General features: G+C 41.3%; 1 protein-coding gene across 3 annotated transcripts in view; it reads left to right on the forward strand.

Moving 5' to 3' along the window:
* The window catches only part of SCAPER (S-phase cyclin A associated protein in the ER), a 3,109,515-nt gene that overhangs the window by 585,286 nt on the left and 2,496,233 nt on the right, over positions 1 to 27,996 (forward strand). For all 3 annotated transcript variants that reach the window (XM_085643688.1, XM_085643687.1, XM_085643686.1), the window contains exon 6: positions 21,000 to 21,100. In XM_085643688.1, coding sequence (XP_085499814.1) covers positions 21,000 to 21,100 — 101 coding nt within the window. The remainder of the gene's footprint in view (positions 1 to 20,999; positions 21,101 to 27,996) is intronic.

The following is a 27,996-nucleotide window of genomic DNA, read 5'->3' on the forward strand; positions in this document are numbered from 1 at the left end:
CAAAGTACCTTTCAGTATGCTGCCAGTTGCCAGTTCCTTTTAAAAGTACCGCGCTGTTGTTCCCCACGCTGGTTTGTGTCATTTTGACAGTTCCTCTGTCCCTCGCCACAGCCGTGATGCGAAATGGCATATGTTTCCACAGGTTGCAGTATGTATGACTGCAGACCACCAGTTAAATAACTGACAACCATGCTGGTCGGTAGGATTACATTCCATCTCAATCACGGCGGTTCTTGCAGTAATTTAAATCAAGGCTCCAAGTTCACCCTTTGCTGCAGAACTCAGGACGGGTGCTCTCTCCTGCAGACGTGAAGGGTGAGTCACGTTTCATATAACAGCTCCAAAAAGCAGGCCCAGCACTCACGGGACTCAAGTTGATTTTATTGCGAGCAAATGCATTTCGGCTTTCGCCTTCCTCAGGCGAAAGCCGAAAAGCCGAAATGCATCTCACCCTTCACGTCTGCAGGAGAGAGCACCCGTCCTGAGTTCTGCAGCAAAGGGTAAACTTGGAGCCTTGATTTAAATTACTGCAAGAACCGCCGTGATTGAGATGGAATGTAATCCTACCGACCAGCGTGGTTGTCAGTTATTTAACTGGTGGTCTGCAGTCATACATACTGCAACCTGTGGAAACATATGCCATTTCGCATCACGGCTGTGGCGAGGGACAGAGAAACTGTAAAAATGACACAAACCAGCGTGGGGAACAACAGCGCGGTACTTTTAAAAGGAACTGGCAACTGGCAGCATACTGAACGGTACTTTGAAAAAGGAAAAATGTTTCGTTTTTTCTATATGCAATAGTGAAATCCTGTATTGTCTATCAGAGACTTTATGAACTTGATGTCTTTAAAAAACGAAGTCAGTACCATTTGAATTTAAGATGCACACTAAGATATGGCTGCCAAAGTAACTCCAATCAAAGTGTGAACTGTGCCAGTCCTTTGTTGCTGTCAACTCATTTTAAGCACCCCCATTGAAATCACCTGAAAAGTATTTAAACCTGCAATTTTGTCATGTGGTTTGATGGCGCTTTTGAACATGAGCACTGAGGAAGGCGAAAGCCGAAATGCATTTGCTCGCAATAAAATCAACTTGAGTCCCGTGAGTGCTGGGCCTGCTTTATGGAGCTGTTATATATATATATATATATACAGCACGAGGATCAATGCAGCGCACCTGTTAACATTCTGACCTACCTTGGGAGTGGCTACAGTACCAACTTGTGATTGATTATAAACAGCCCCTGGTGTAAGAACTGGCGTAGAAAGAGGCACTGAGGAAAGCCTATGCGGAAACGCGTCTGCCACGGCGTTTCTACATACATGCACCCCACGCGCTGTAAAGAAATTTTGAAATAAATCCAGTTGTCAAATTCCTGGTGTGTCGGACTCATTCGGATGTGAGTGAGTATTGGATTTATATATATATATATATATATATATATATATATATAAATTCACTTAAAAAACCATTGGTTTCACACATGTTATAGTTAGGTGGATATTTCACTTGTAAAAAAGCAATGAAATTCCACCGTTATAGTTAGTTCAGATAACTATAACTCGCGCGACCGCAATCCTCTGCTCATGACGTCACATATTACATCACTCATGACATGGTCAGTGGCATCACTCTTGACATCACTGATGACATCATCCTTGTGATAGAGTGGCGGTCGCGCGAGTTATAGTTATCTAAACTAACTATAACGGTGGAATTTCATTGGTTTTTTACGAGTGAAATATCCACCTAACTATAACATGTGTAAAACCTATGGTTTTTTAAGTGAATTTGCAAGGTTTTTTAAATGCTAATTCCGAACTATAACGTGTGTGAAACCCATGGTTTTTTCAGTGAATTTATACGTTTTTTTAAATGCTAAGTTATGTATGTATTATTTTTATATATATTTATTTTTCAATAAACGACGTATTACATTTAAAAAAAAAAAAATTTTAATGGATTTTCACGGTGCGCACCCCCGCGATTTAAAAAAAAGAAAAAATTAAATGTTTTTTTCTGCCTTCGGGGTCCTTCAGGGACCCCCTGACAAAGGCTAGGGGTCAGGAACTCTCTACCCTGCCCCCTTTTCACGTTCGCCACCTTCCTTTTCCACTCTCGCACTGAAAACAAACAAAATGGCGGCCGACACTTCCTGATTTCGACCGATTCGAACGTTGACTGACATCTAACAACCAATCAGAATTACGCTCGCGCACGTTAGGGTGCGCGCACGGTGCGCGGCTATAGATATGTATGTGCTTTTAAATGCAGTTTTCTCAGGAACTACTGAACAGATTGACTCCATATATGCAAAAGGGACATCCCTGACCTGAGGACTACCTCTCTGCCAAATTTCAAGTAATCCTGTTCAGCCGTTCGGGCTGTACCTTCGACTAAAGGTCCTGTGGGAAAATGCATGGGGAAAACGCGTTTTGGGACCCCCCTGTTTTCTCGGCCCCCGCTTGAGGAATCCCCCCCCGAGACTTTCAGGGTAGGAGCTGAGCGGAGCGCCCCATTAGTTTTGAAAATTTCGCGAAGATTCGTCAACCGGCGCCAAAGTTATTCAAAATAGAATTTTGAGATTTCCTATGGAAACACGGTCCTAACTATAACTATCTACTGGCGACCGCCAGTAGATAATATCAAACCATATTCCATTTTTCTGATCATTGGTAATATGTTTCGGTTTCAGATATATCAACAGTAAAAACGTAATAGAAGCCTAGTATCTCTTTAACAAATTCACCGTTTCAGCATATTCACCTCGGATTCTTTGTCTTTTTCTAGACTCTATTTTTGCCCTTTGACACTGCTTATCGGTGCCACAGACTGTGTTCTCTGGTCCAAAATGTTAGTGGCAAAATTGGTTTCCCCTAATTGGTCAATTCACGGTCCTGTAAGACAATTAAAGATTGCTCAGCAAATGAACCCAAGGCATAGAAATTAAATATGAGGTCAGCAGTGTTTTTATAATACCCACATATATAGCAAAAATGTATTTTTTTTCCAGGAACACCCATATGCTCTGATTGAGCTGCAGTTTCATTGCACTGCTATAGCACATGGCTGGAGAAAGTGCCTTTGCCATATAGGAAAATCCTAATATTTGTGTTCATTAGTCTACCCTAAAGTGTGACTTATAAGCCCAAAGGGCAGGGTGCTAATACATAAAAAATAGTGCATATTACATACTGCTAGTCTGCTCCAAAGTGAAATAAAACCTGAAAGGGATTTCACTGTGTAGGTCTTGTTAGCTTTTCCCTGAGCAGGTCTAGATCACATTAAATCTTTCATTTTTCTCTGCTGGGAGAAATGCTAGAAATATGATTCAAAGTTATTTCCTACTTATTTTTGAAAATCTGATTTAATGTTGAAATAAGGTTTTTGATAACTTTACTGGAAAAGTAATATTGTAAAGAAAAAAAATTATTTTATGCTGCGTGAGCTAGAACTGGATTAAAACCAGCTCTATCGTTCATCATACCTGCAGGGCTAGAAAAACCATCCTTTGTGGGGCGAGTTGATGACAGTAATAGTTGATAAAACAACGGGCTACCTCTCTTGGCTTGAAGTTGTTAAAGTGGACTGCTCCTGTTCATTCCCAGGACCCTCCTAGATAGCCAGACTCCAGTTATAGTAGAAGGGAGGACCAAGTTTGCCATTTCAGATGGGAGAGATATCATCTGAATAGGGAAGTGACCAAGGAGCCGAAGACAAATCTGGCTGGGTTCTTCCATTTGAAACATGGACGCCTGGATAAGTTTGCAGAAAGACAAGGAGGAGGTTCTGCAAAAGGAGGTCGAGGGAGTCCAAGAAAATACATATAGGATTGGGTGGTAGAATTTCTCCAATGCCTTGCTAGTGCGTAGGAAAAAGCTGGCACATCAACCTCCACATACTCTGGACCTGGAAAAAATCGGAATAACTAGTTCCTGCTAGAAAAATACTCATGCTAGAAGATAAGAACTCATTACTTCTGCTTGCACACAGGGTCTGGAACTGCTCTTCAGTGGTCAACTGTTTGGCCTCCTGTTTGCTTCAGGGACACAAGTGGGAGTTATTCACCCTTTATGAGATCTCAACTGATTGGAGCACTGGATTGTGCAGAAGGCCTTGCTGAAGAGACTTTGTGCCTAGAAACATGCCATGAGGAGCTAGGTGCTGCAGGACTGACCAGAAAGAACTTTCTTAGTAGTTGCAGACTAAGGGCCTGACTCAGAGTATGGTGGACAGGTACCTCTTCAATAACTTGCCTCATAACCCAACCAACTTATTACAGGTGCACTCGGACATGATGCACTTGTTGTGTTATGTAGAGTTTATAAGCTTGCAAATACCAAAAAGATGTACTGACACTGACCAATGTTGACAACTCCACCCAGGGACTGTCCCAATCAAAATGAATAAAGAATATGCAGATGACCTGTCCCAAGGACAACAGTCGTAAAAGTGCAAAATTCAGAAATCAATCCCAGCTCCAATGCCCAGACACATGGAGTAAAAGAAACCATAGTCACACCTATTATATAGCTCTCATTCACACTATAATTATAAAGTTAGTCTTTACAGCCAAGTTGTCAAAGCTTTTCTGAAGTGCAAATGCAGCTGTATTGTCTGAAATTTGATAGGAAGGGCATTCCACAGTTTCACCAATGAGAAACCCAGCCACCTATGTAAGCTTGATGGAATCTAGGGCCTGATGGGAGAAAAGCATTCTGTAAGAAGACCGACTGACTCTGGCATATATGTTACATTTTTTCTCAGATAGAGTGGTCCGATGTTGTGTGTGTGGCTTTGTGGACAACGCAGAGAGACTTAAAGGTGATCCTTTTTTTGCGACAGTGAGCCAGTGTAACATATGTAAGACAGAGGAAGATGAGGCATCCAGACGATGCATCTCTGGGTAGGCTAAGACCAAGTTTGGCAGCAGCATTTTGAATGTACTTGAGCGTATTTACTTCGCCCTGCAGTGCATCCAGAAAAAGAAAACTTCAGTTATCAAGGTCACGGAGCATAGTCGCCTGTACCACAATCCAGCTGGCGGAAGAGGAGAGAAGCGGGGCAATTTTTCTTCACTCTCAGAAATAAAAAACAGGAGGATATTAAATGGCTAGGATGTCTTTCCAACGTCAGGTTCTCATCCATATGAATGCCAAGATTTTTTACGAACTCTACTGGGTTAGGAGAATCAGACCAAGATGGAGGCCAGAACATCAGTAGAAAAGGTCTAGCCAGGGAGTTGTGGGAGATCAAAAGGACCCCAGTCTTGTCAGTATTGAACTTCAGGGCTTTGAGTTTCAACCATGAAGACTCAACAGTTATGCAATGACGAAATGACTTCAGTGAGTTAGATTCTGTCCTGTCAATGGCAATGTCAATTGAGTGTCATCAGCATAATTCATACAAGTTCCACCAAAAGAACTAACTAAAGTAGCCAACGGACAGATGTTAATATATAAGCGAGTCTGGTTTAGAGCAAACCCCTGCGGTACACCTTGACCTAGAGCCCTAAAAACTGACACAAATGAAGGGAGGTAGACTGCCGGCTGTTTGTATTCTAAATATGATTTACAACATTTGAAGGCTATTCCTGTATTTCATCTTCGGTCAGTCTGGATAAAAGGACAGAATGGGACACTTTGTCTGACAGCCATATCAATAAGAACTAAGGTAACAGGATCTTCCTTGTCTGCCGATAATCTCAGGTCATAGGAAACTGACAGCAGTGTGTTCTCACGGCTATGTGCCAGATGAAATCCCTACGGTTTGGATTTAAGAATATGATGTTGTTGCAGGAAACCTGAGAACAGAGAGCCAGCATGATTCTCTATGATTTTAACAGCAAAAGGAAGGAGAGAAATAGGGCAAAGGTTGAAAAGAATAGTCAGATCAGCATTCGGTTTAGTTACCAGAGGGGCAATGACTGTTACTTTCCATTATGTCGGGACCCCGTGTCGGTTAGTGAACAGTTGCAAACTTACAGCAAAGGCTGTGAAAATGCACTCAGCCATATTCTAAAACTTAGGAGAAATAGGGTCTAGAGGAGAGCCAGGCGTGATAGAGGCTGCAGTGGCTGTAATCTGTTCCATAGTCAGGCACTCAAAATGATGTAGCCAAGGAGCTAAATCTGGTTTAGCTGAAGCACTGGTTGGGCTGGACTCTTTCAATAGCAGTGGTGACAGAAGGCAGATTAGTCGATTTTGACCAACAACCCAGGGTAGGCTCTAACTCCTATCTCCAAGGTGCTTCAGATCGTGTGTATTTGTTATTCAAAATAGTGAGCGAGCTTGTTCGCTGGCTCTTGAGAATGCTTAATAACAGAGGTCATTTATGAGCTCACAATAGTGAACATTTCCTTAGAGTTCACTGCGGCATGATTCATGAACTTAGTGAAAAAGCTCCATGGAGGCCGTAACTCCAATCAAGTTAGAGATAGTGTGAGGAGAGGAGGTGGGTGGGAGGGTCCCAATCCAAATACACATATAGTCAGGCAGACAGAATATCTGTATATTTGGGACAGAGTACCCGTCTGCCAAACTCTAAATCAGGCCCTAATAACCGGGTTGACCTGCTTAATGTATTCAACCTTCGCCACATCGTCGTCCAACTGAAATGTCCACTGCAAACTGTTTTTCCGTTGCACTTCACTTTCTCTAGGCACTTTTACCCTAGGAATTCAAAAATGAGTATCTCAGTTCCCATAATTTATTTTTTTTCCTGGTTGCTTTTTGTTAACGTTTTTCCTCTATTTGTTTTATTTAGCAGTTTTTAGAATTGTTTTATGTTGTGTTCTTTACTTGGAAATTATGGTACTGCTTGAACTCAACATGCACGCTCGGGGCTTTGCCTGCTTGCATGTGACATAGCTGCTAGGGGTGATCAGATGTTATATTAGAACTGTTATGAACTTATAGAAGTGTGCTAATTGAGTTGGTGAGAGGACCCTACCCAAATTGATAACCCCATTCCAGACGATCGAAAAGAAGTATGTTTGGTTTGCAAGCTTATATTGCGAATAAAGTGCTTCATCCCCATTCTTCTTACCACCACCTATTTCGCAGTAAGAAGCTGATCTCCTGGTGCTTTTCTGCTGCTGTCTCGGGTTCTTGTGTCCAGAGTGGGCTAGTTTTTCAGCCAGACATGCTGGTGTCCCCTTCTAAGGCACAGGAATTCACCAGCGTGAATGTCTGCGATTGAACACGTGCAATCTTGAGGTCAATGATTCTGGTGAGCAGAGAATTTACATTTAATCGTGCTTGCCATGTAAAAATTCAGATTTAATGAAAAAGCAGACATTCCAAATGGCTTGTTACATACAAACCTACGGTCTTAAGGCTTTAGGAAGCCTAGGAGGATTGTGGCCCAAAGACTCACAAATCTCAGTGCTTTCAGAACGGCGTGTATGATAGCTGTGTGTCATGTGTGACTAACCGAGATACGTGTCATGTTTCTATGGAAAGTCAAACTTCAGCACAACAAATAAGAATGTAGGGTAAGAATCCATAATATATCCGAGTCCGTCTAAAACTTTGTTTATTAAATTTAGATGCGAAGAACTTATTCCCAACATTTTATCAGCGCTGCTGCATATTGATTAGCGTGTCATTGAGAATAATGTTTTGTGCTTGCAAATAGCAAAAGGCTCTAGTGGCTGGTTGTGGTTGAAACTGCAGATGGAAGGGTTGTGTTTGGGAGGAAGACGGTGAAATGTTGCGTGTAAAAGGATAAGCTGGTGTGTTCGTTTCCCCCTTACTTTTGGTCTGTGCCTAAGGCGATATCTGGATTTCTTGTGCTAATGGTTTGCAACAGAGGTACCTGAAACCACTAATGCGTCAAACTTCTTGATGCGTTATGCTTAAGGACATAATGACAAATGGAAAAATAAGCTTTAGGCAAACTGAATATTGCATTTTGAAAACACGTCGCAATTTAAGACGTCTCACATTTTCATGTAAAGTGAGTGGGACATTCATATATGTATGTGGCGTCTACAAGGTGCATCAATTTGCAGTCGACATTGCCTTGTATGTGCAACATAACATTTTACTGGTTTCCCAACTATAATTATGCATCTTTCTCCCTGCCTCAGATACACTTAATCACTTTTCTGAGCCGTCACTTGCCATTCTCAGTTATGCAGGTTATAATTTATATCAAGTACTGTAATATGACAGACTGATTCTTCACGAACATCACTGTAAGTAAATAAATGTCTCTACTTGCGTTTTAATATATGTATATTTAAAGCAAGTAGTTTGTTTTATGGGGACATCCCATTGCAAAAATCTGTGTCAATGCTATCCATTTAGGTGTATTCTGATGATAGACACCTTTGCTAGAGAGACTATATCCGCTTTAACCAACTATATGCTGTCAAGTTACAATCTGATTTTACTGATAGTCTTGTTACCTTCTACTATTTTGAACCTACTTCTATCATGCTGCACTAGTTTAAGTTTTTTAGAGTCGTTTGGTTTAAAAAATGGGAGCTCTTCTCGGTTTGTTGTGTTGCTCTTTGTGATGTCAAACTTTGGGATTATAATTGCTTCCCACCTCAGAGTGTAGACTCTCACTGCTAAGAAACAAAATCTCAAAATAAATCAATCTTCATAAAGTGAGTGTAGCGCAGCGTTCATGCTAAAAAAGGCTTTTATTCGGTTGGATTGGGGCTATTTGTTTCGGTATTGGACAGGTTTTGTCTAGTTGTACGCAATTGGATAAGTATAACTTACATCACTGTGATGCCTTGCTATGAGTAAGGAGCTATGCCGGGAGCTCCTGGGCTAGGGATTGTCTTTTTGGAGAAATATCCCAGATAACGGCCCTGTCGACTCCACCACACCTGTAGATGGGTTGGTTGCAACACCGCGATTCTCCAGTGCCGCTTAGCTTCCGTCCCTGCCGGTGACGACCCTAAGAGAAGAATGAAGAGCTGCAGATCGTGTCAGCGGAGCTGGCCATCACTGCTGCCGGAACTAACCCACCGCCTGTGGTAGCAGAGACCCCCGGCACCTCCCCCATACTGCACACGGTGAGTGCGCGTGGGTCTCAGAAACCCCCGGCACTCCAGTGGGCCTCGCCTAGCCACTCTCGGAGCAGAAGATCAGAGCGGAGATGGCGGCTATCGATTCACTCCTTGAGGAGAGAACGCGACGCTGAATGCACAAGATCTTCACTGTTTGCTCTCACTCACCGCGGGATAATAGGCGGTCAGCGGGGGCACTGCTGATGACCCTGGGTCCCCTAATGTCCGATATTGGCGGTAAGAACCTCCGATGACCTGTGCCCCCATCAGCCGTGAATTTTCTGGGTCAGGTACGCGCTTGCTGAGCACAAGATAGAGGAGTGCTCCTCGGCGGCTCTTGCTGTTTAACGAACGCGAGCCCACGCCCAGCAGCAGTGCTAGGATGCAGCAGGACGTGATGCCGCAGCACTGGAATCAGAGGAGAAGATTCCCTCTGCAGAGATCGTAGAAGTTTGAGGGCGGTACTCGGCCCCGATTCCTGAAGCCCACGTGGGACCGAACGGAGCAGCCCGAGTCCAATTCAGGAGGAACTGCTGCTATACCGGTGAGCCTTTGTAAAAGGGGAAGAGCAAAAGAAACTCAAAGGGTAATTAAACTGATGGTCTTGAGAGCAGGCGAGCCGTGAACACTAGAGATCGGGGCTGCCTGACTCTAAGAAGGCAGCTGCCCGGGACAGAGCCCCGAGAACAGTGATCTACTATTGCCTGCTGATGAAAAGCCCAGGCCCCCGCATTTCCTGATGTTGCTGCATGCCTAGCCTTAATGAAGAGTGCACTGCTTTAACGGATTGGAGAGGCTCAGGTCATTGAGTCTGAGATCCTACCATATTCTGCCAGAAACAGCCTGCCTTGAATAAGAGTCAGCATCCCAAACATCTCCCCCCTCACTATTTGATCGCACTGGAATACAGGAACTATTGAGGGAGACATGGAACGCGCTAATAATCTCACATTATTGTGTCATCTCATGTTTCTTCTTTTCTCCTATGTCTATAATAGTCTATGTAATTATGGAACCTGTAACTCACTGATCCTCATGTAAAGCGCTCTTATACCTCCGGGTCTAGCCAGCGCTATATAAAACTTTGCAAATAAATATGATGCCTTGCTTATGACCGCAAATATTACATCACTGATATAATATCTGAGGTCTGAAATCTATGGTGGTGCAAGTGCAAGTTATACTTATGTCAGTTATGTATAACAGGTGAATTTTACAGTTTTTTTGTTTTAAAATGATAGTTTTTTTATTATTACAAGACCTACGTATACCTGCACTTTAACCCTTGATTTTGTTTTCAGTGAATGTCAAGATTTTTTAATGTACGTTTAAATCTTACTACCCTATTTATGTATAGCTTCACTTTACCCACTCTTTTTTTCAGTGTGTGTGTGTGTGTGTAAATATATATAATGTGTATTCCCAACAAGTCTGCTGCTGCCTTGCTCAGATCACTTAAAGACATGAGCCACTCCAGAGCCTTTGCTGCATTGATGCTTAATTGTTCTTATCAGAGAAACTGATGTATTTCTTGTGTGTATATGCGTGTGTGTATATGTGTGCATATATATATTCACTTAAAAAACCATAGGTTTCACACATGTTCTAGTTAGCTGGACATTTCACTCGTAAAAAAACAATGAAATTCCTATTTTCTCATGCTTTTCCCACAGAGGTTTGGGAGGTGATCTATAAGCTAAACTGAGAGCATATTTTCTGTAAATTCACATTATCTTTCTCAGTCATGTGAGAATGAAGTCTGACATTCTCAGTAAAACATGTACATCCAACAAGGGCAGAGACTGTCAGTTGATTCCTTTGTGTTCTACTGCAGCTTCCCAGAGTGTTCTAAAGAACAAATAGAGCGCTAACAGTACTACTTATGACAAACGTATGGCACACCTGAAGCCATCTTGATTGGAATAAAGTGATAACTCTTAAAACATTTAATTTAAAAAGGAACACAATAAGGGGGTTCATTTTGCCATAGAAAGTATGATTAGTGCTGCAGAAAGAAAAATTAGGGTACATTTTGAGTGACTTTTCAAATCCTCTTATATTTTATTTAAAAATTCTGACATGCAGACTGAAACATGCACTTTCAATACCAGCAGCAGACTTCCCTGGTGAGCAGTAGCTTTACTACAGTGATCTAATAAGCAACTAGAGTGCTAACATTCTGAATGCATGGAAAATGTGTGACACATCTGAATGCCTTCTTGATGGAATCAAAGTAAAAAACAGAAAGTATTTCCTACTGAGGAGACTGTAGTAAATGAGGAAATTAGGAAACTTCATAACAAATAAGTGTCCCAAGATGGCCACCAGAGACAAAAGAGCGCAAATATAGCACAAATATCACCCAGATGTAGCCCAAGTATAGCCCAATGACAGAATGTCCCAGAGTGTTCGAAAGAACAACGAGAGCGCTAACAGTCTTACTCATGACAAAAGTATGGCACACCTGAAGCATTCTTCATTAGAATAAAGTGGTAACACTTAAAACATTTAATTTGCAAAGGAACAAAATGAGGATGTTCATTTTGCCATAGAAATTATGATTAGTGCTGCAGAAAGAAAAATTAGGGTACATTTTGTGTGACTTTTCAAATCCTCTTATATTTTATTAAAATATTCTGACATGCAGACTGAAACATGCACTTTGAATACCAGCAGCAGACTACCCTGTTGAGCAGTAGCTTTGCTACAGTGATCTAATGAGCAACTAGAGTGCTAGCATTCAGAATTTATGGCAAATGTGTGACACATCTGAATGCCTTCTTGATGGAACCAAAGTAAACAAGCATTGAAAATGCAATAGGTCTCGTCCTGGTTTAAGTTAAAGCAATTCTGTTTGTAATTAGGTGGCTTTTTAGCTTTGCTTTTATCAGTGTTTTCAAACTTTCATGTACATAACATGCATATATGCATATATGTATATGTATGCATGCATTTATATTTGTATTTATATAGATATGCAGATTATATATATTTTTATATATGTGTTTATATATTCACTGAAAAAACCATAGGTTTCACACATGTTATAGTTAGCGGAAATTTTACTGATAAAAAAACAATGAAATTCCCCCGTTATAGTTAGTGCAGGCAACTATAACTCACGCGACCGCAATCCTCTGCTGATGCTAATACTGTATTTAGACACTTATTTGCCCATGTCTTCTTCCATACATTTTTAGCTATACATATATTACAAATATTTTTTTTTCATAAAGACACATATGTCATCAGCAGAAGATTGCGGTCGCGTGAGTTATAGTTGCCTGCACTAACTATAACGGGGGAATTTCATTGGTTTTTTATCAGTAAAATTTCCGCTAACTATAACATGTGTGAAACCTATGGTTTTTTCAGTGAATTTGCAAGGTTTTTTAAATGCTAATTCCTAACTATAACGTGTGTGAAACCTATGGTTTTTTCAGTGAATTTGTGCACGCACGGTGGGCACGCGATGCGCTACGCGCACCGCGTGCCCACGTTACGCTAGATGGGCCATGTACGCACGATGCGCTTCGCGCACCGTGCGCACATGGAGGACATATGATGCACTTCGTTTTGAAAGGTAATATTTTAATTTTTCGTATATGTTATAAGCCATGCACAAATGGTGCCCTTCGGGCACCATTTGCACACGGGGTGGAGAGAGTGTGGATAATTTTTTTTTTTATTATTTATTTTTTAAATATTTTAGTTTAACTCATCTTTAATAAGCCATGCACAATTTGTGCCCTTCGGCACCAATTGCACACGGGGTGGGGAGAGTGTGGATAATTTTTATTTTTTTTATAATTTTTTACCGTACACGTACGGTATGCGTAATCGGCGAAATTAGCGAAAAAATAAAAATTCCGTTTTTGGCCTTGGGGGATCTTTGGGGACTCCCTCAACATTGCTATGTGTGTGGGAGCTGTCTAAACAGCCCCTTTACATGTTTTTGTGCTTTATATTTTAAACATCACTCTCAGTGCGAGAGAGAAAATGGCGGCCGCCGCTTCCTGGTTTCGGCCGATTCGAATGTTTACTAAGATCTAAGAGCCAATCAGAATCGCGCTCGCGCACGCCACCGTACGCGTACCGTAAGCGCACCGTAAGCTGGCTCAGATATATATATTGATTTAAAGGCTATTTTCTCAGAATCTACTGAACAGATTTACACCAAACCTACAAAAGGCACTTCCTTGACCTGAGGACTACCTCTCTGCCAAATTTCTAGTAATTCTGTTCAGCCGTTCGGGCTGTAGCCCTGTCTAAAGGTCCTATGGAAAAATGCATGGGAAAAACGCGTTTTGGGACCCCCCTTTTATCTCAGCCCCCGCTTGACGAATCCCCCCGAGACTTTCAGGGTAGGAGCGGAGCGTAGCGCCCCACCTATTTTGAAAAATTTGCGAGGATTCGTCGACCGGCGCCAAAGTTATTCAAAATAGAATGTTGCGGATTTCCTATGGAAACGTGGTCCTAACTATAACTACCTACTGGCGACCGCCAGTAGGTAATATATTATCTACTGGCGGTCGCCAGTAGATAGTTATAGTTAGGACCGTGTTTCCATAGGAAATCTGAAAATTCTATTTTGAATAACTTTGGCGCCGGTTGACGAATCCTCGCAAAATTTTCAAAACTAATGGGGTGCTCCGCTCAGCTCCTACCCTGAAAGTCTCGGGGTGATTCGTCAAGCGGGGGCTGAGAAAAAAGGGGGGTCCCAAAACGTTTTTTCCCCATGCATTTTCCCATAGGACCTTTAGTCGAAGGTACAGCCCGAACGGCTGAACAGAATTACTTGAAATTTGGCAAAGATGTAGTCCTCAGGTCAGGCATGTGCCTTTTGCATATATGGTGTCAATCTGTTCAGTAGTTCCTGAGAAAATTGCATTTAAAAGCACATAAATATCTATAAGCGCGTACCGTGTGCGCACCGTGCGAGCACCCTAAGGTGCGCGAGCGTAATTCTGATTGGTGGTTACATGTTAGTCAACTTTCTTATCGGTCGAAATCAGGAAGTGTCGGCCGCCAGTTTGTTTGTTTTCAGTGCGAGAGTGAAAAAGGAAGGTGGCGAACGTGAAAAGGGGGCAGGGTAGAGAGTTCCTGACCCCCTAGCCTTTGTCAGGGGGTCCCTGAAGGACCCCGAAGGCAGAAAAAAAAAAAGGGTTTTTTTTAAAAACACGGGGGTGCGCGCAAAAAAACAAAAAATAAAAATAATTAATACGTAGTTTATTGTAAAATAGATATAAAAAAAATATATAATAAATACATAACTTAGCATTTAAAAAAACTTACAAATTCACTGAAAAAACCATAGGTTTCATACAAGTTATAGTTAGGAATTAGCATTTAAGAAACCTTGCAAATTCACTTAAAAAACATAGGTTTCACACATGTTATAGTTAGGTGGATATTTCACTCGTAAAAAACCAATGAAATTCCCCCGTTCTAATTAGTTCAGATAACTATAACTCGCGTGACCGCCACTCTATCACAAGGATGATGTCATCAGTGATGTCATGAGTGATGCCACTGACCATGTCATGAGTGATGTCATGAGTGATGTAATATGTGACGTCATCAGCAGTGCATTGCGGGGGCGCGAGTTATAGTTATCTGAACTAACTATAACGGGGGAATTTCATTGTTTTTTTACGAGTGAAATATCCACCTAACTATAACATGTTAAAACCTATGGTTTTTTAAGTGAATTTGCAAGGTTTTTTAAATGCTAATTCCTAACTATAACGTGTATCAAACCTATGGTTTTTTCAGTGAATATATATATATATATACATACATACATACATACACTGGCAACACTGGTTGTCTGAGAGCATCTGATGAAGGAATTCACTCCGAAACGCGTTATGCTGCCAATAAAGTTGCCGGTTCCTGAAAGCCATTGTGTGTGCCCGGATCTTCTTCTGTGGGGGGGGGCCTTGGACTGTGATTGATATATATATATATATTCTACTGGCGGTCGCCAGTAGATAGTTATAGTTAGGACCCTGTTTCCATAGGAAATCCGCAACATTCTATTTGGAATAACTTTGGCGCCGGTCGACGAATCCTCGCGAAATTTTCAAAACTAATGGGGCGCTACGCTCCGCTCCTACCCTGAAAGTCTCGGGGGGATTCGTCAAGCGGGGGCTGAGAAAAAAGGGGGGTCCCAAAACGCGTTTTCCCCATGCATTTTTCCATAGGACCTTTAGACACAGCTACAGCCCGAACAGCTGAACAGAATTACTTGAAATTTGGCAGAGAGGTAGTCCGCAGGTCAAGGAAGTGCCTTTTGTAGGTCTGGTGTAAATCTGTTCAGTAGTTCCTGAGAAAATAGCATTTAAATCAATATATATATCTGTGGCAGCGCTCCGTGCACTTACGGTAAGCTTACCGTACGCGTACGGTGCCGTGCGCGAGCGCGATTCTGATTGGTTGTTAGATCAAAGTAAACATTCGAATCGGTCGAAACCAGGAAGTATCGGCCGCCATTTTCTGTCTGTCGCACTGAAAAAAAAAGGTTGATAACATGAAAAGGGGGCAACGAAGAGAGTTGCAGACCCCCTAGCGTTCGTCAGGGAGTTCACGAAGGACCAAAAAGTATGAAAAATAAATTTAATAATTTAAAAAAAAAATCGCGGGGTGCGCGTAAGGTAAGCTTACCGTACGCATACGGTAAAAAAAAAAAAAAAAAAAAAAAGTGTAACAATCACATTTATTATATAAATCTAAGGACCCCCAAGGGAGAAAAAAACAATTGATATTTTGGAAAAAATGGCGAGGCGTGCACGGTACCAAATGCGCAATGTGGGTGCTCGGTGCGCGAAGCGCACCGAGCGCCCACAGCGCGCGCACGGTGAGTGAAGCGCACCGTGCGCGTAAAAATTAAAAATAAATACATAACTTAGCATTTACAAACCGTACAAATTCACTGAAAAAACCATAGGTTTCACACACGTTATAGTTAGGAATTAGCATTTAAAAAACCTTGCAAATTCACTGAAAAAACCATAGGTTTCACACATGTTATAGTTACCTGTACATTTCACTCGTAAAAAACCAATGAAATTCCACGTTATAGTTAGTGCAGGCAACTATAACTCACGCGACCGCAATCCTCTGTTGATGCTAATACTGTATCTTTAGCTATACATATATTACAAATATTTATTTTTCATAAAGACACATATGTCATCAGTGATGTAATATCTGACATCATCAGCCGAGGATTGCGGTCGCGTGAGTTATAGTTGCCTGCACTAACTATAACGTGAAATGTACAGGTAACTATAACATGTGTGAAACCTATGGTTTTTTCAGTGAATTTGCAAGGTTTTTTAAATGCTAATTCCTAACTATAACGTGTGTGAAACCTATGGTTTTTTCAGTGAATATATATATATATATATATATATATATATATATATATATATATATATATATATATATATATATATATATATATATATAGAGTTACAGTTAGGGCCAACTTTTCCCATAGACGAAGCGTTTTTTGTTTTGCTACTGAATTTGACACAACTTGATGTATCTGCATGAAATGTACCAAAATAAACAGCCTACATTGCCTAGTTCTTCATGGAAAGTTTCAGGGTGATTCTTCAAGCGGGCCGAGAAATAATACACATATAGAGTGACATTCACCATTGTGTAGTTATGGTTCAGGCAGAGCTTTAATTGAAAAGGCATCTGCTGACTCAGTCAGCTAAGTCTCGTCATGCCATTTTTGTGAAAATATGTCCATGGTAAAAAATAAATTGAGTGGTTGGAGAGGAAGAAAGTAAGTATTTTCCCATTTTAGCTTCAATTGTAAATTTTGCTCATTCTGGAAGCTCCAACCATTCAACGGATTTATGCCAAATTTGGCATGAAAGTAGAAATGTACTCAGAAATCGTGTTTTTATTAGTTTGATGTAAATTATTTGTAATTTTTGAGATAGAAATGTTTTTAAAAGTTTCTTTATGGTCTTGAAATGATTGACAAATCAAGATATACAAAAGAGATATACAATCAAATTTTGATTTTTTTCACAAAAACTTTGGCTGGAGAAGGGCTCAAAAATGTTTTTTTTCTTTTTTTTGGGGCCATCTTGAATCCGTATTTTAAATGAAAAGTTTGATCCATCGGCAACCATTTTAAGTCGAATGAAAATGCCTTCTATTTGTGCTGAGACTCGAAGTATTTTTTATAATTTAATTGTTTTCCCACATGATGAATATTATTGCCCCATAAAAATATTTATAGGAGACTTTTTTTCCCATAAAAAACAAAAAAATACAGCAACACACCTTACAGTAGGGTTTAGCAGACAGTGAGCGGTTCCGCACAGGGTCAGGCTGTAGACTAGTCACAGTGGTCAGCCCCCACTGAGGTTTGGATGCTGGTCTCGGCTGCTCAAGTGATGGTGTGTTGTGTGTTTTGAGACTGGTGAGTGGCAAATTTCAGTCGTTTTACATGTTTGAGTCGGAAACATAAATACCTTATTAGCTGTGTTTTGTCAGTGAATATCTATATATTCAAGAGTTGTCAGTGAAAATATATATATTCAGGAGTGGAATTATTGTGCTTAAATAAGTGCATATATGTCACTGTACGAGAGTATGTTATTTAACTCTTCCTGTCTTTGCGAACAGTTCATTTTTGTAAAGAATAAAAGTGCTATTAACTGTTTTGACGAGGTTAAGTACCGTCCAACATCTTCACATAATGGCCATCAAATGTTCAGTGGGCCTATCCTGTCAGTTCACACTTACCATTTTCATCATCCAGGAATCCTCGCTTTGCTTCACATTTACGTGCTTAAAGTGTAGGAGATGCACTTGACCTTGAGAAATAATGGCTTTTGCAGCATGTTTTGAATCTAGTGGGGTTACCGGCTTGTAGCGAGAGCTGAGCCTTGTTGGTTCCTTTTAGTCAGCTGCTTGTGTGCTGCGAGTTTCCACTGCTTCAGCTCCGTGGGGTATCTCTGCGGCTCTTGGTTTGTAGGTGAACCGGAGAGATGTATTGATGTCCGAGACCCTTGGGCCTTTTTCGCTAGGATAGTGTGTCAGTAGGACAAAGGGCTGGCGCCAAGCGTCCTGCTGCATGCGACAGTAACGAGAATTAATTACATACCAATCGAATCCGTTGCAGCCAATTGGTAAACTAATTGGTAATTTTAGCTGCACTTCTATATACAGTGATCTGGAAGCCTGTTCCGGCGCTTTCAGACCCACTTTTGTTCAGCTTTCTCCTACTTGACCAAATGGCCTTTTAGTTTGAGAGAGTGAGACTGCTTCGATGAGTCCGGGGCCGAGACAGCTGTTTGTATTCCTGGTTCGTAAAACATGCCTCGGGTTACGGCTCATCCCTGATACTGTCTGTGCAGAGGAATATTCCTCCGAATCAGGATACAACAGATAAATACACTTTCGGACTCGGAGTGACAGTGGCATGCCAGATCTGGCCCCCTTAAAGTGTGGTTTGCTGACTTTTGCATAACAGTTGCAGACCTTTTCGTTACACTATATTCACATTTGTGCTCTAGCTGTAGAGTGTACATTTACTCTGCTTCCAATGAGCAGAAATTGGTTATTTAAGAGGAATCCTGATATGGAAGCAGTTGATGACACTGAAGCACTTACTGCTGTATATGTGTCTTTTACTAAAATGAGTATTTGCCCCGTCTGTCTCTTAAATCCGTGTATTAGTGTTGATACAACCAAAGCACAAGTTGCAACCACTGAAGTCCGAAGCTAGCATACATAAATATCTAATTTATGAGATTGTTAATAATCCCTTTCTACCATTTTGAACTAGTTTCCAAAACCAGCCAGGACCCTGGTAACAACGTACCGATTTTATTACGTTGTCCCTGACACCTTTGTACTATTGTGTCCCATTAGATTGTGACTGTCTCTAGCCTTGATTGTCTTTTCAAGTGTGCTTTGCAGCTGCCAGAAATTGGTATTTATTTTACACCCTTACCCTACAAGGCCCCAAAAATGTTCTGGTCGTTTGTTCAAACGTGATTTGTATGGTATTCTGTCTCACTTGCTCTTGGTAAAGTCACATCTTTCCCACTGCTTTTCTTAAAGGTATGTGATGGCTCTTGTATGAAGTCTTAAAGTTTAGGATTCTCCATATGGGATGCCTCTTTGATTCACAGCCTTATGATACCCCATCTTAAATGTAGAGCCTGATACTTAATATTTCCTGTTAAATTTTTTTCATCTCAGTTTAATCTTCACAAATGATCAGTCTTTAAATAATTCATATCTCTGCTGAGAGTGAGTAATCCTGGAATAGCCTCTTTAAGTAAAAAAAAACACTCATTTAATTTACTGACCAATATCTGAGGGTTTTGGTTGTGAATCTAGGGAGTATTGTTACAGCTGAGAATGTTTTCCTTTGCACGAAGGGATCTTTCTCATACTGGGATTACTATACCAAGAATGCAAAAAAAACAGGCTTTGCCAGGAAACCATAGTTTGTGGTTATTTCTGTGAAACACACCAAATGCTGGTTTTGAACAAAAAAGAAACAGGCGATTTTTTGTGCTGATCAATAGAAACTAAGATGTCTGACTTGCAAGAAAAGCACATTTAAATTCTCAATATTGTATTGACTTTAAAGAAGCAGATTAAACAATCTCCTCATAGCAAGTCGTAACGAAAAGTCTATATTCTATTAAAGAAAACAGATGTAAGAATTATACTTACCATTTTTGAGTGTTGTAAGGCTCAGACCATATCACTGTACACGAGGCACACTTGGCAAGGTCACTGCAATAAAGGAAAGACTAAGTGAACAAGACAGTTATGCAGAAATGTAGGTGTTTTTGACGGATGATTACTCAGACAGATGAATATTACATTGCATAACGGAGGTCTTTTAAAACCTTATAGTAAAACAAGTGATATTATCGGGTATAGGTGCAAGTCAATCTACACAGCCTTAATCAGGGTTTCACAGGAATTTCGTTGAGGAGTGGGAGATGTGGAGCACAGATATGTAGTTGTGGTACATCAAGGGTATGCAGGTTAGTTCACTTAAATGAATCGAGCATACATTAAGAAGGCAGCCGTGGTAAGCATACTAGTAAGTCGGAGAACCTGACTAAATAGTACCTATAAGATTAACACTAAAGAGTTCTACAATGCCAGGATTGAAAATATTGTTTAAAAAAGGAAAAAAGAACGTAGTTGTCCATTTGTTTTTTCGGGCCTGCTTTCAAATGCTGGGTTGATCGAATTCCACAGCCCCTTAGTCTTGATTCCATTTCATACCTCTTTCTTCCACCTACATCTACTATCTGTTATATATTTTTCTAATTGCGTCTTCATTGACGTTTTGAGAAAACAGTAGAAATAAGTCAGCATGGATGAAATCCAGCTGAAGCTCACTCTCCCCAAATGGTTGTCAAAGGCACTAAACCTCTATAAGCGAACCCCTCCTTCCCACTCTAAACTGTCGTTCAAAAAGCACTGCTATTTTACCTCATCTCCACAACTTCCGGTCAACATCTTTTTTACTTACTTATGTTCTGCTTACATGATGTGAAATTGTTAATTGTCAGCATGACCGGACACACCGTTACACTGCACTCAGCAGGTCTACAGATAGACCCTCAAGTGCTGTTCGTATAGATATTTTAGTTATCAGTACTGAAAGCTGTCCCCTTGGGTGAGTGTGTAAATATGCATGTTATGTTATGTTCTAAATGCCTTAAGATATCTCTGTGTACTGTCTGCTGTATCTGGGCACACTGTCACTGTATCCTTATTTCATATGTGCAGTCTACCTACTGTACCTGTGGTGCTGCAAGGTCCGCCAACTGTACCTTATTAATTCCATTAAAGCTTAGCTATGAGGATTAATATCACATGAATCCCTTGGCATAAAGCGCTCATGGCTATGAATGCAGTTAAATGATTTCTAATTCGTTGTGATGTATTTGGTTTGCAGGAGGTTTTAATGATGCTTGATAATTATGTAAGAGATTTCAAGGCGCTTATTGACTGGATACAGCTGCAAGAAAAACTAGAAAAGGCTGATGGGCAGAACAGGTAATATTAAAACAATGAATCCTTCTTTTTTGCTTTTTTACCCTTTTATGTAAAACTATATTTCGGTGTGTCTCTAGAAATCCTACAACCTGTTATGGATCTATTGTCATGAAGCTTGTGCATGCCTCGTCTCATGAACTTGTTCATGTTTACTATATATAGCTTTGTGCGTTGCTTTGCTCGGCTTGGGGCGGAAGTTTAGGACAGCTGTATGGGATGCTGCTTAAGATAGCAAGGGTTTTCATTTACTTTCATCCCCATTTGATCGTTTACTTTTGACATCACTTCTGAAAATAAGAAGGATCACCTGAGGAATATCCACTCATTAGATTGTGTCCAAGTTGCCATTGATGGCTGTTTGTATCTTAGATTTCAGTGAAATATACTTTCTCTTGTTATGGCAGCAACTTTGCTTTTGATAGAAACTTTAATGCCCCAAGAAGAGAGGTTTGATTTCAAGCAAACATTTATCTTTCTCCAGTATGGATATCTTTTATAGATTCACATGCTTGAATCTTGCCAGTCGTCATGGTGGGAGTCCCACGGTAACAGTAAAATAGCAGTATTAAAGCTTAACATTGAAAAGCCCATAAGAATTCCTTAACTTTAGCAACCAATAACCATTGTTATAAAACATCCAAACTCCAGCCAATCAGAGCTTAGACCATAGAATCTCCTTCCCCTGCAGGGCCACCATACCCTCAGATTTCGTGCACGAATGCCCTAGGTAATGAAGAAGTATGGACGGAGAACTTGAAGAGGGGAGGAGGGTGGGTCACATGTGAATCTATAAAAGATATCCATACTGGATAACCCCAGTGTACAGGTAAGTAACTTGTTTTTTCGCCAGTATTGTATCTTTTATAGATTCACATGCTTGAATCAGAATGGCAAGCAGTACTTAAAAAAAAAAAAGGGCTACGGCGGCAGGAAAGTGAACCATCCCACCATGCGAACCATAAAACGAATCATTTAACATGAACTCACAATAATGCATATGAATGCTAAAAGACACACACACATATATATATATGAAAAAACAGGTTGCCGCTCCGGATGGATCGCACTCGCCGGAGGTTAGGTCGAGCACAAGGCTGCACACACAGATCAGCTCCCCACATAGTGCTGCCTACGCGTTTCAGGACACCTCCCTTCCTCTGGTCAGTGAAACAAATGAAAGGCATCAGTTGTTGGTAGGTAAGTCCCTTCTTTATTTTGCTTGATAAAAACCTTAATGAAATTCAGGTGAATAGCCAACTAGCATTGTGGGACTGGAAGTCCTGTTTTAACATATCCCAATGGACTCTGCCTTCGCAAATGTCAATAAAATATTTAGTGGGACCAACGATGTTCCGTGTTGCGCCTTGTCAATTGAAAAGACCCCTCCAGCTCCGCTCCGATATGCAAATACAATACGGCGGACCCACATGAATCTTGTGGTGGTGCGAAGCCGCGGCCTGGGCCACAATAATCTGAAAAAACAGGTAGCCGTTCTGGATGGATCGCACTCGCCGGAGGTTAGGTCGAGCACAAGGCTGCACACACAGATCAGCTCCCCACATAGTGCTGCCTACGCGTTTCAGGACACCTCCCTTCCTCTGGGCAGTGAAACAAATGAAAGGCATCAGTTGTTGGTAGGTAAGTCCCTTCTTTATTTTGCTTGATAAAAACCTTAATGAAATTCAGGTGAATAGCCAACTAGCATTGTGGGACTGGAAGTCCTGTTTAACATATCCCAATGGACTCTGCCTTCGCAAACGTCAATAAAATATTTAGTGGGACAAACGATGTTCCGTGTTGCGCCTTGTCCCACAATGCTAGTTGGCTATTCACCTGAATTTCATTAATGTTTTTATCGAGCAAAATAAAGAAGGGACTTACCTACCAACAACTGATGCCTTTCATTTGCATAGTCATCTCACTCGACTTGGATATCCTGGTCAAAACGTAATTCCCCTTCCTCCAACTGCTGGTTGTCATCATCTTGACTTTGCGCAGGAACCAGAGCAGGAGTTGATACAGTGCTGCTTTTCTGTAGCGGAGGTAGTACCCCAATGCTGGAGTGGTGACTTCCTTAGTGGGAGGTGGAGGAGAAGCAGAATTCGCTTCTGGAAATCTTTTATAATAGTCGTTGAGCATTAGCCAGAGGTCAGACACCAATGAAATTGGGACGTTAATGAAGGGTACTTGAGTTTGATTTTCCTGCTCCTCATACGGATAGTGTTCTTGGAAAGCTTCTAAACGATGAGGAACAGGACATTCCCTATCCGAAAAACAATAGTCTTTTTCCAGATAAGTGGATGGATCCTCCATCATCTCTTCACCCTCTGAGTCCTGGCACTTAACTTGGAGTTGCGAAGGACTGTAAGCAGGACCGAAGGGTCCATCATCTTCAGACTCCTGAAAAGCTAGAAGGCGGGCATGAGGCAGCGGAGAAACCTTTGAAAAATCCTGCATCAGGGAAGGCGCCGGTTTCAGAAGCAGACCAATCTTCACCCTTGTTGACGGGGTTGTCGACAGGGTCGTCGACGGAAGGATAGCTGTGATGGTGATCGAACTTACATGATGAAAAAAATACAGTAAATATATATAAACATCATATTTCAGAAGTCATTAGATGTTTAAAACATTGGAATGCGAGAAAAAGTAGTCAATAATCTAGCATTGACTTCCTAGAGGATACAGCAGCTTAAAGGAACAAAGCTATGCAGCAACAAGTTTCATCATCAGACAGAGTACGTAAGAAGCAATATGCATTGCGATTTATACAATATGTCCGGAAGTTACATACCACATAACTTAACATGCCTTGGTACAAAGAGCGCTCAATAGTGCACTTTGCTATAAACACAGTGCTTATATTATTTATATTGATGCTTCACAGGAAGAGATTTGATTGTCATTAATTTTCTTTATTTTGGACTGAAGCTTTCCCAGGAGCAGGCCCGACACTCCTGTCCTGATTATCAAAACCATTACAGCTTGTATACTACCGCTTGAGCTGGCAAATGTGGTTTTGTGCTTGTTGAAATATATATGTGCCTTCTGTGACGATCAGAATGGGCAGCACTGCCAGGCAAGCCCAGACATGGAGCACTGTAACCAAATTAATTATGCGTTTTGGAATAAGACTGCCAAGCATGAGCTGCCAGTGTTGTAGCTTTGGGTTACTGTGCGGCTAGATTTGGCATAGCATTTGTGTTAACTATCCTTCTGACTTCCTTTTTTGCAGAGCACACCCTACTGTAAACAGTATAAAGCATACATTTTATCCAACCTCTCATTAATGCACTAACTCAATTATTCATCCATCAACTCTTCCATTCATCCCTAACTTCCCTCATTGACCCACTAATGTCCTCATTCATTCAACAACCTATTCAGTTAACCATGAATTCTTCTGGTTTTTCACAGAACAGTATGCATAAGTGAACAGGTATGTTTATATACACACTTAATCACCAACTCAAATTATACATTCACTCACTACTAGCCCATCCATCCATCCATCCACCCACTGACACATCCAAACACTCCCACAGACTCACCCATCAATAAATAAAAATGTTAAACTGCACTTCAAATGTGATATTCAGAACTCCATACAGTATGCCAGAGTTGGCTTGTAGAACCGTGCACAGTACCCTGGAACTGGCCTTCAGAAGTGGACACAATGTGACAGAGGTGCCTTCCTGGGCCAGACTCCTCATTCAAGGTGAGGCCCCGCAACTGGTCAACATGTCTCTAACTGGAATAATGTCAGGCGAAGAGGCTTCCACAACTGAACCCAACACTTAAGATGAGTTTTCTAGAACCAGGCCCAATAGTCCTGATAAGGCCTTCAAAACTGGATGCAATATTTCAGGGGAGGCTCCCAGAGTTGACAACAATTCAGATGTGTCCTCTAGAACTAAAAAACTGCTTATGGTGGTAGCTCCTCCCATGGTTCTTGTGTGTCCTCCAGAACAACATTTCAGATAAACTCTCCAAAACCAGATACATTACTCTAGTGGTGGCTTCCGTAGCTTAAAACAATGTTCCAAATGACGCCTCTCTAGTGGAGCATATTACCCTGGATGTGGTTTTGCGTGCTATTAAATTGGCTAATAGTAGAATTGTTAATTACATCACTAAGAAATGAATAAGTATGATGTCAAATGCTATATAACCAGTTATTTTAATTATAAACTCTCTGCCTCTTCGCAGCTGATCTTCCAGCACTTTGTCTAACATGGAGACTAACACATGGTTGGAGATATAAACTTAGGCGTTCAGGGCAGTGAAATGTAAACACTCTTAGAGCTGTTAATCATACAAAACATTGTATGATAAAATAAAAGCATACAGAATTTACTCAGTTGGCCTTTAGCACTGGAGAGGGCACCCCTAAGATGGACTTTAGATTTGGGCCCTGTTCTCCAAAGGCAGCCTCCAGAATCTGGAACAACAGACTACTGTGAACTCTCAAACTGGACACAAAACTCCAGAGGGGATCTCCAGAACGGGACATAGTAAGGCATAGCTGGCCTCTAAATTGAACGCAACACTCCAGAGGTAACCTTGAGAACTGCACTCCATACTACAAATGTTACCCTCACAGTGAGACCCTAACTGGGTCGTAGGCGCTATGTAAATCCTGACAAGTTCATGATGTGCATAATTGTAGTTGCTTAGTTGTAGCACAATGTTTGTTTTCTGCTGCATGTGTCTCCTTGTGCTTTCCCTAAGGCCTGTCCTATTTATACACCTTGAGGCTATCCGATATGGGAACTTGAAGATGATCAAGGACAGCAGATGTGTGCACTGCTGCTTCAGCTTCTGCATCTTTTCTTTGTGAGAAAAAAGGCTTCCTTACCTGCTGCTAGTATTACATACACCCTGGTCTGTGTGTGTGATGGGAGTTGCATTGCTGCTTCCCATTTCTATATTTGTGATGTGTATGAATGAAGCTGCTAGTGCATTTCAGTATGCAAAACCAAAACTATTGTCTTTGCCAATTCTTGTTTCTGCTAACATTATTCTTACCTCCTTCCTTTCGCTACATTTCTTTTTTTAAATTAACTTTTACTAACCTACAAAGAAGGAAAGCAGTTCAATAAATCCCTAGTAATGTACAATCAATCCATGGAGTAGCTCGATCTGTTTAGAATTAGTACAGTCGACCATACCACTAACAAATCATCAGACTTTTCCACTAACCTTATCAGTGTGTTCTCCGCCTTATTAAGCAAAACCAAAGGGGATGATGGACGGAGTGTTGAACATTGCAAGCACTCACCCCCAGTCAACTGAACTGGGATTAATCCATTATCATTCTTTAGCTCACTCCGCCACCCCAGTTCAGAAAAGGCCATATGCAAATCAGTCTGACCCTGTGCCTCATGGGAACAGTCCAGCCCGAACTGCCAAGCCATGTCTTCCCTGGACCGGAAACAAGCATCCTGGGACCGGTTTCTGGCTAATCAGCCATCATCAGCCAGGCTAGCTTGAATCCAGTGGCAAAGTGAGCAAGGGACCCACGTCTGGGCATACCCTGCCAACTTAGGCCGAACAAAGCAAAACCAAAGGGGATGATGGACGAAGTGTTGAACATTGCAAGCACTCACCACCAGTCAATTGATCTGGGTTTAATCCATCATCATTCTTTAGCTCACTCCGCCACCCCAGTTCAGACATGGCCATATGCAAATCAGTCTGACCTTGTGCCTCATGGGAACAGTCCAGTATGATATTGTTCTACATTCTGTACATCAACTGTAGTTTTTGCATTTGTCACCAGAGTGGGACGGGTATGCCCTGACGTGGGTCCCGTGCTCTCCATGCCACTGGAATCAAGCTATCCTGGCTGAAGAGGGGTGAAACCACTAAACCGGTCCTAGGATGCTTGTTTCCAGTCCAGGTAGGACCTGGCTTGGCAGATCGGGCTGGACTGTTCCCATGAGGCACAGGGTCAAGACTGATTTGTATATGGCTGGGGTAAAACTGGAATGGCACGGTGAGCAAAAAAAAAATGATGGATTTAGGCCCAGATCTCTGTACTGGGGTGAATGTATGACACTGTTCTGCATTCTGTCCACCAACTGTAGTTTTTTCATTTGTCACTCCTCCTTATTATACACATTTGTTATAATTGACAGTATTAGGAAGTAACAAAAATATTCACCATGTACTTAAAGAGGATTTTGTGTGTGTTTTTGTTCTTTATCTCGTGAATCATTTCCAGTTGACATTGTTGTACACATCCGTTAATGATCTCCCGATATCTCTAAATAGATCTTATCAGCGCTGCTGGGAAATAAAAACCATTGATGCTGGAGCGTGCATGCTGCACCGCGAGAAAATTTAAATGCTCCTAGTTGCTTGACCACCCCCAGGTCATCCGTTGCAAAAGTTGCAAATAAAGAGGGGACAAGGAGGTCTTCAAAGGATCTTAAAGGGATATACTGGAGCCTGATTGATTGCAATAATGGTATTGACGTTTTTCTTTTCCCAAAGTCTCATGGGAAATGCAGTTTCTTTGCGGTTATGGTTGTTCTCTAAGGGCTGGTGATAAAATATAGTAAATAAAGAACAGCGTAATCCTCGCCGACGTTTTTGGCATAGAATTCCTATAGTATTCACATCAAGCTTGCAAAAGCACACCTGCAGTATGTATTTCGTAATATTTTAAATAAGATACAATAGCTTTTGCAACGACCTATCTGAACGAGACAATTAGTTATGGATTCCTCACCTTCGAATTACCCCCAGGCATCAGACTGGACCCGGAGAATTATTTCCCCAACAGTACCTCTGCGCGTTGATAGGTGGTGTCGGTTGACTCCGCGTTCGTCGTTGGCATCGTGGTCCCCGGATCGACGTTGCGGTATCTACTTAGACGCCACCCTTGCGTGCTG

This window comes from Triturus cristatus, chromosome 3_1 (assembly GCF_964204655.1).
Source record: "Triturus cristatus chromosome 3_1, aTriCri1.1, whole genome shotgun sequence".
NCBI classification, from domain to species: domain Eukaryota; kingdom Metazoa; phylum Chordata; class Amphibia; order Caudata; family Salamandridae; genus Triturus; species Triturus cristatus.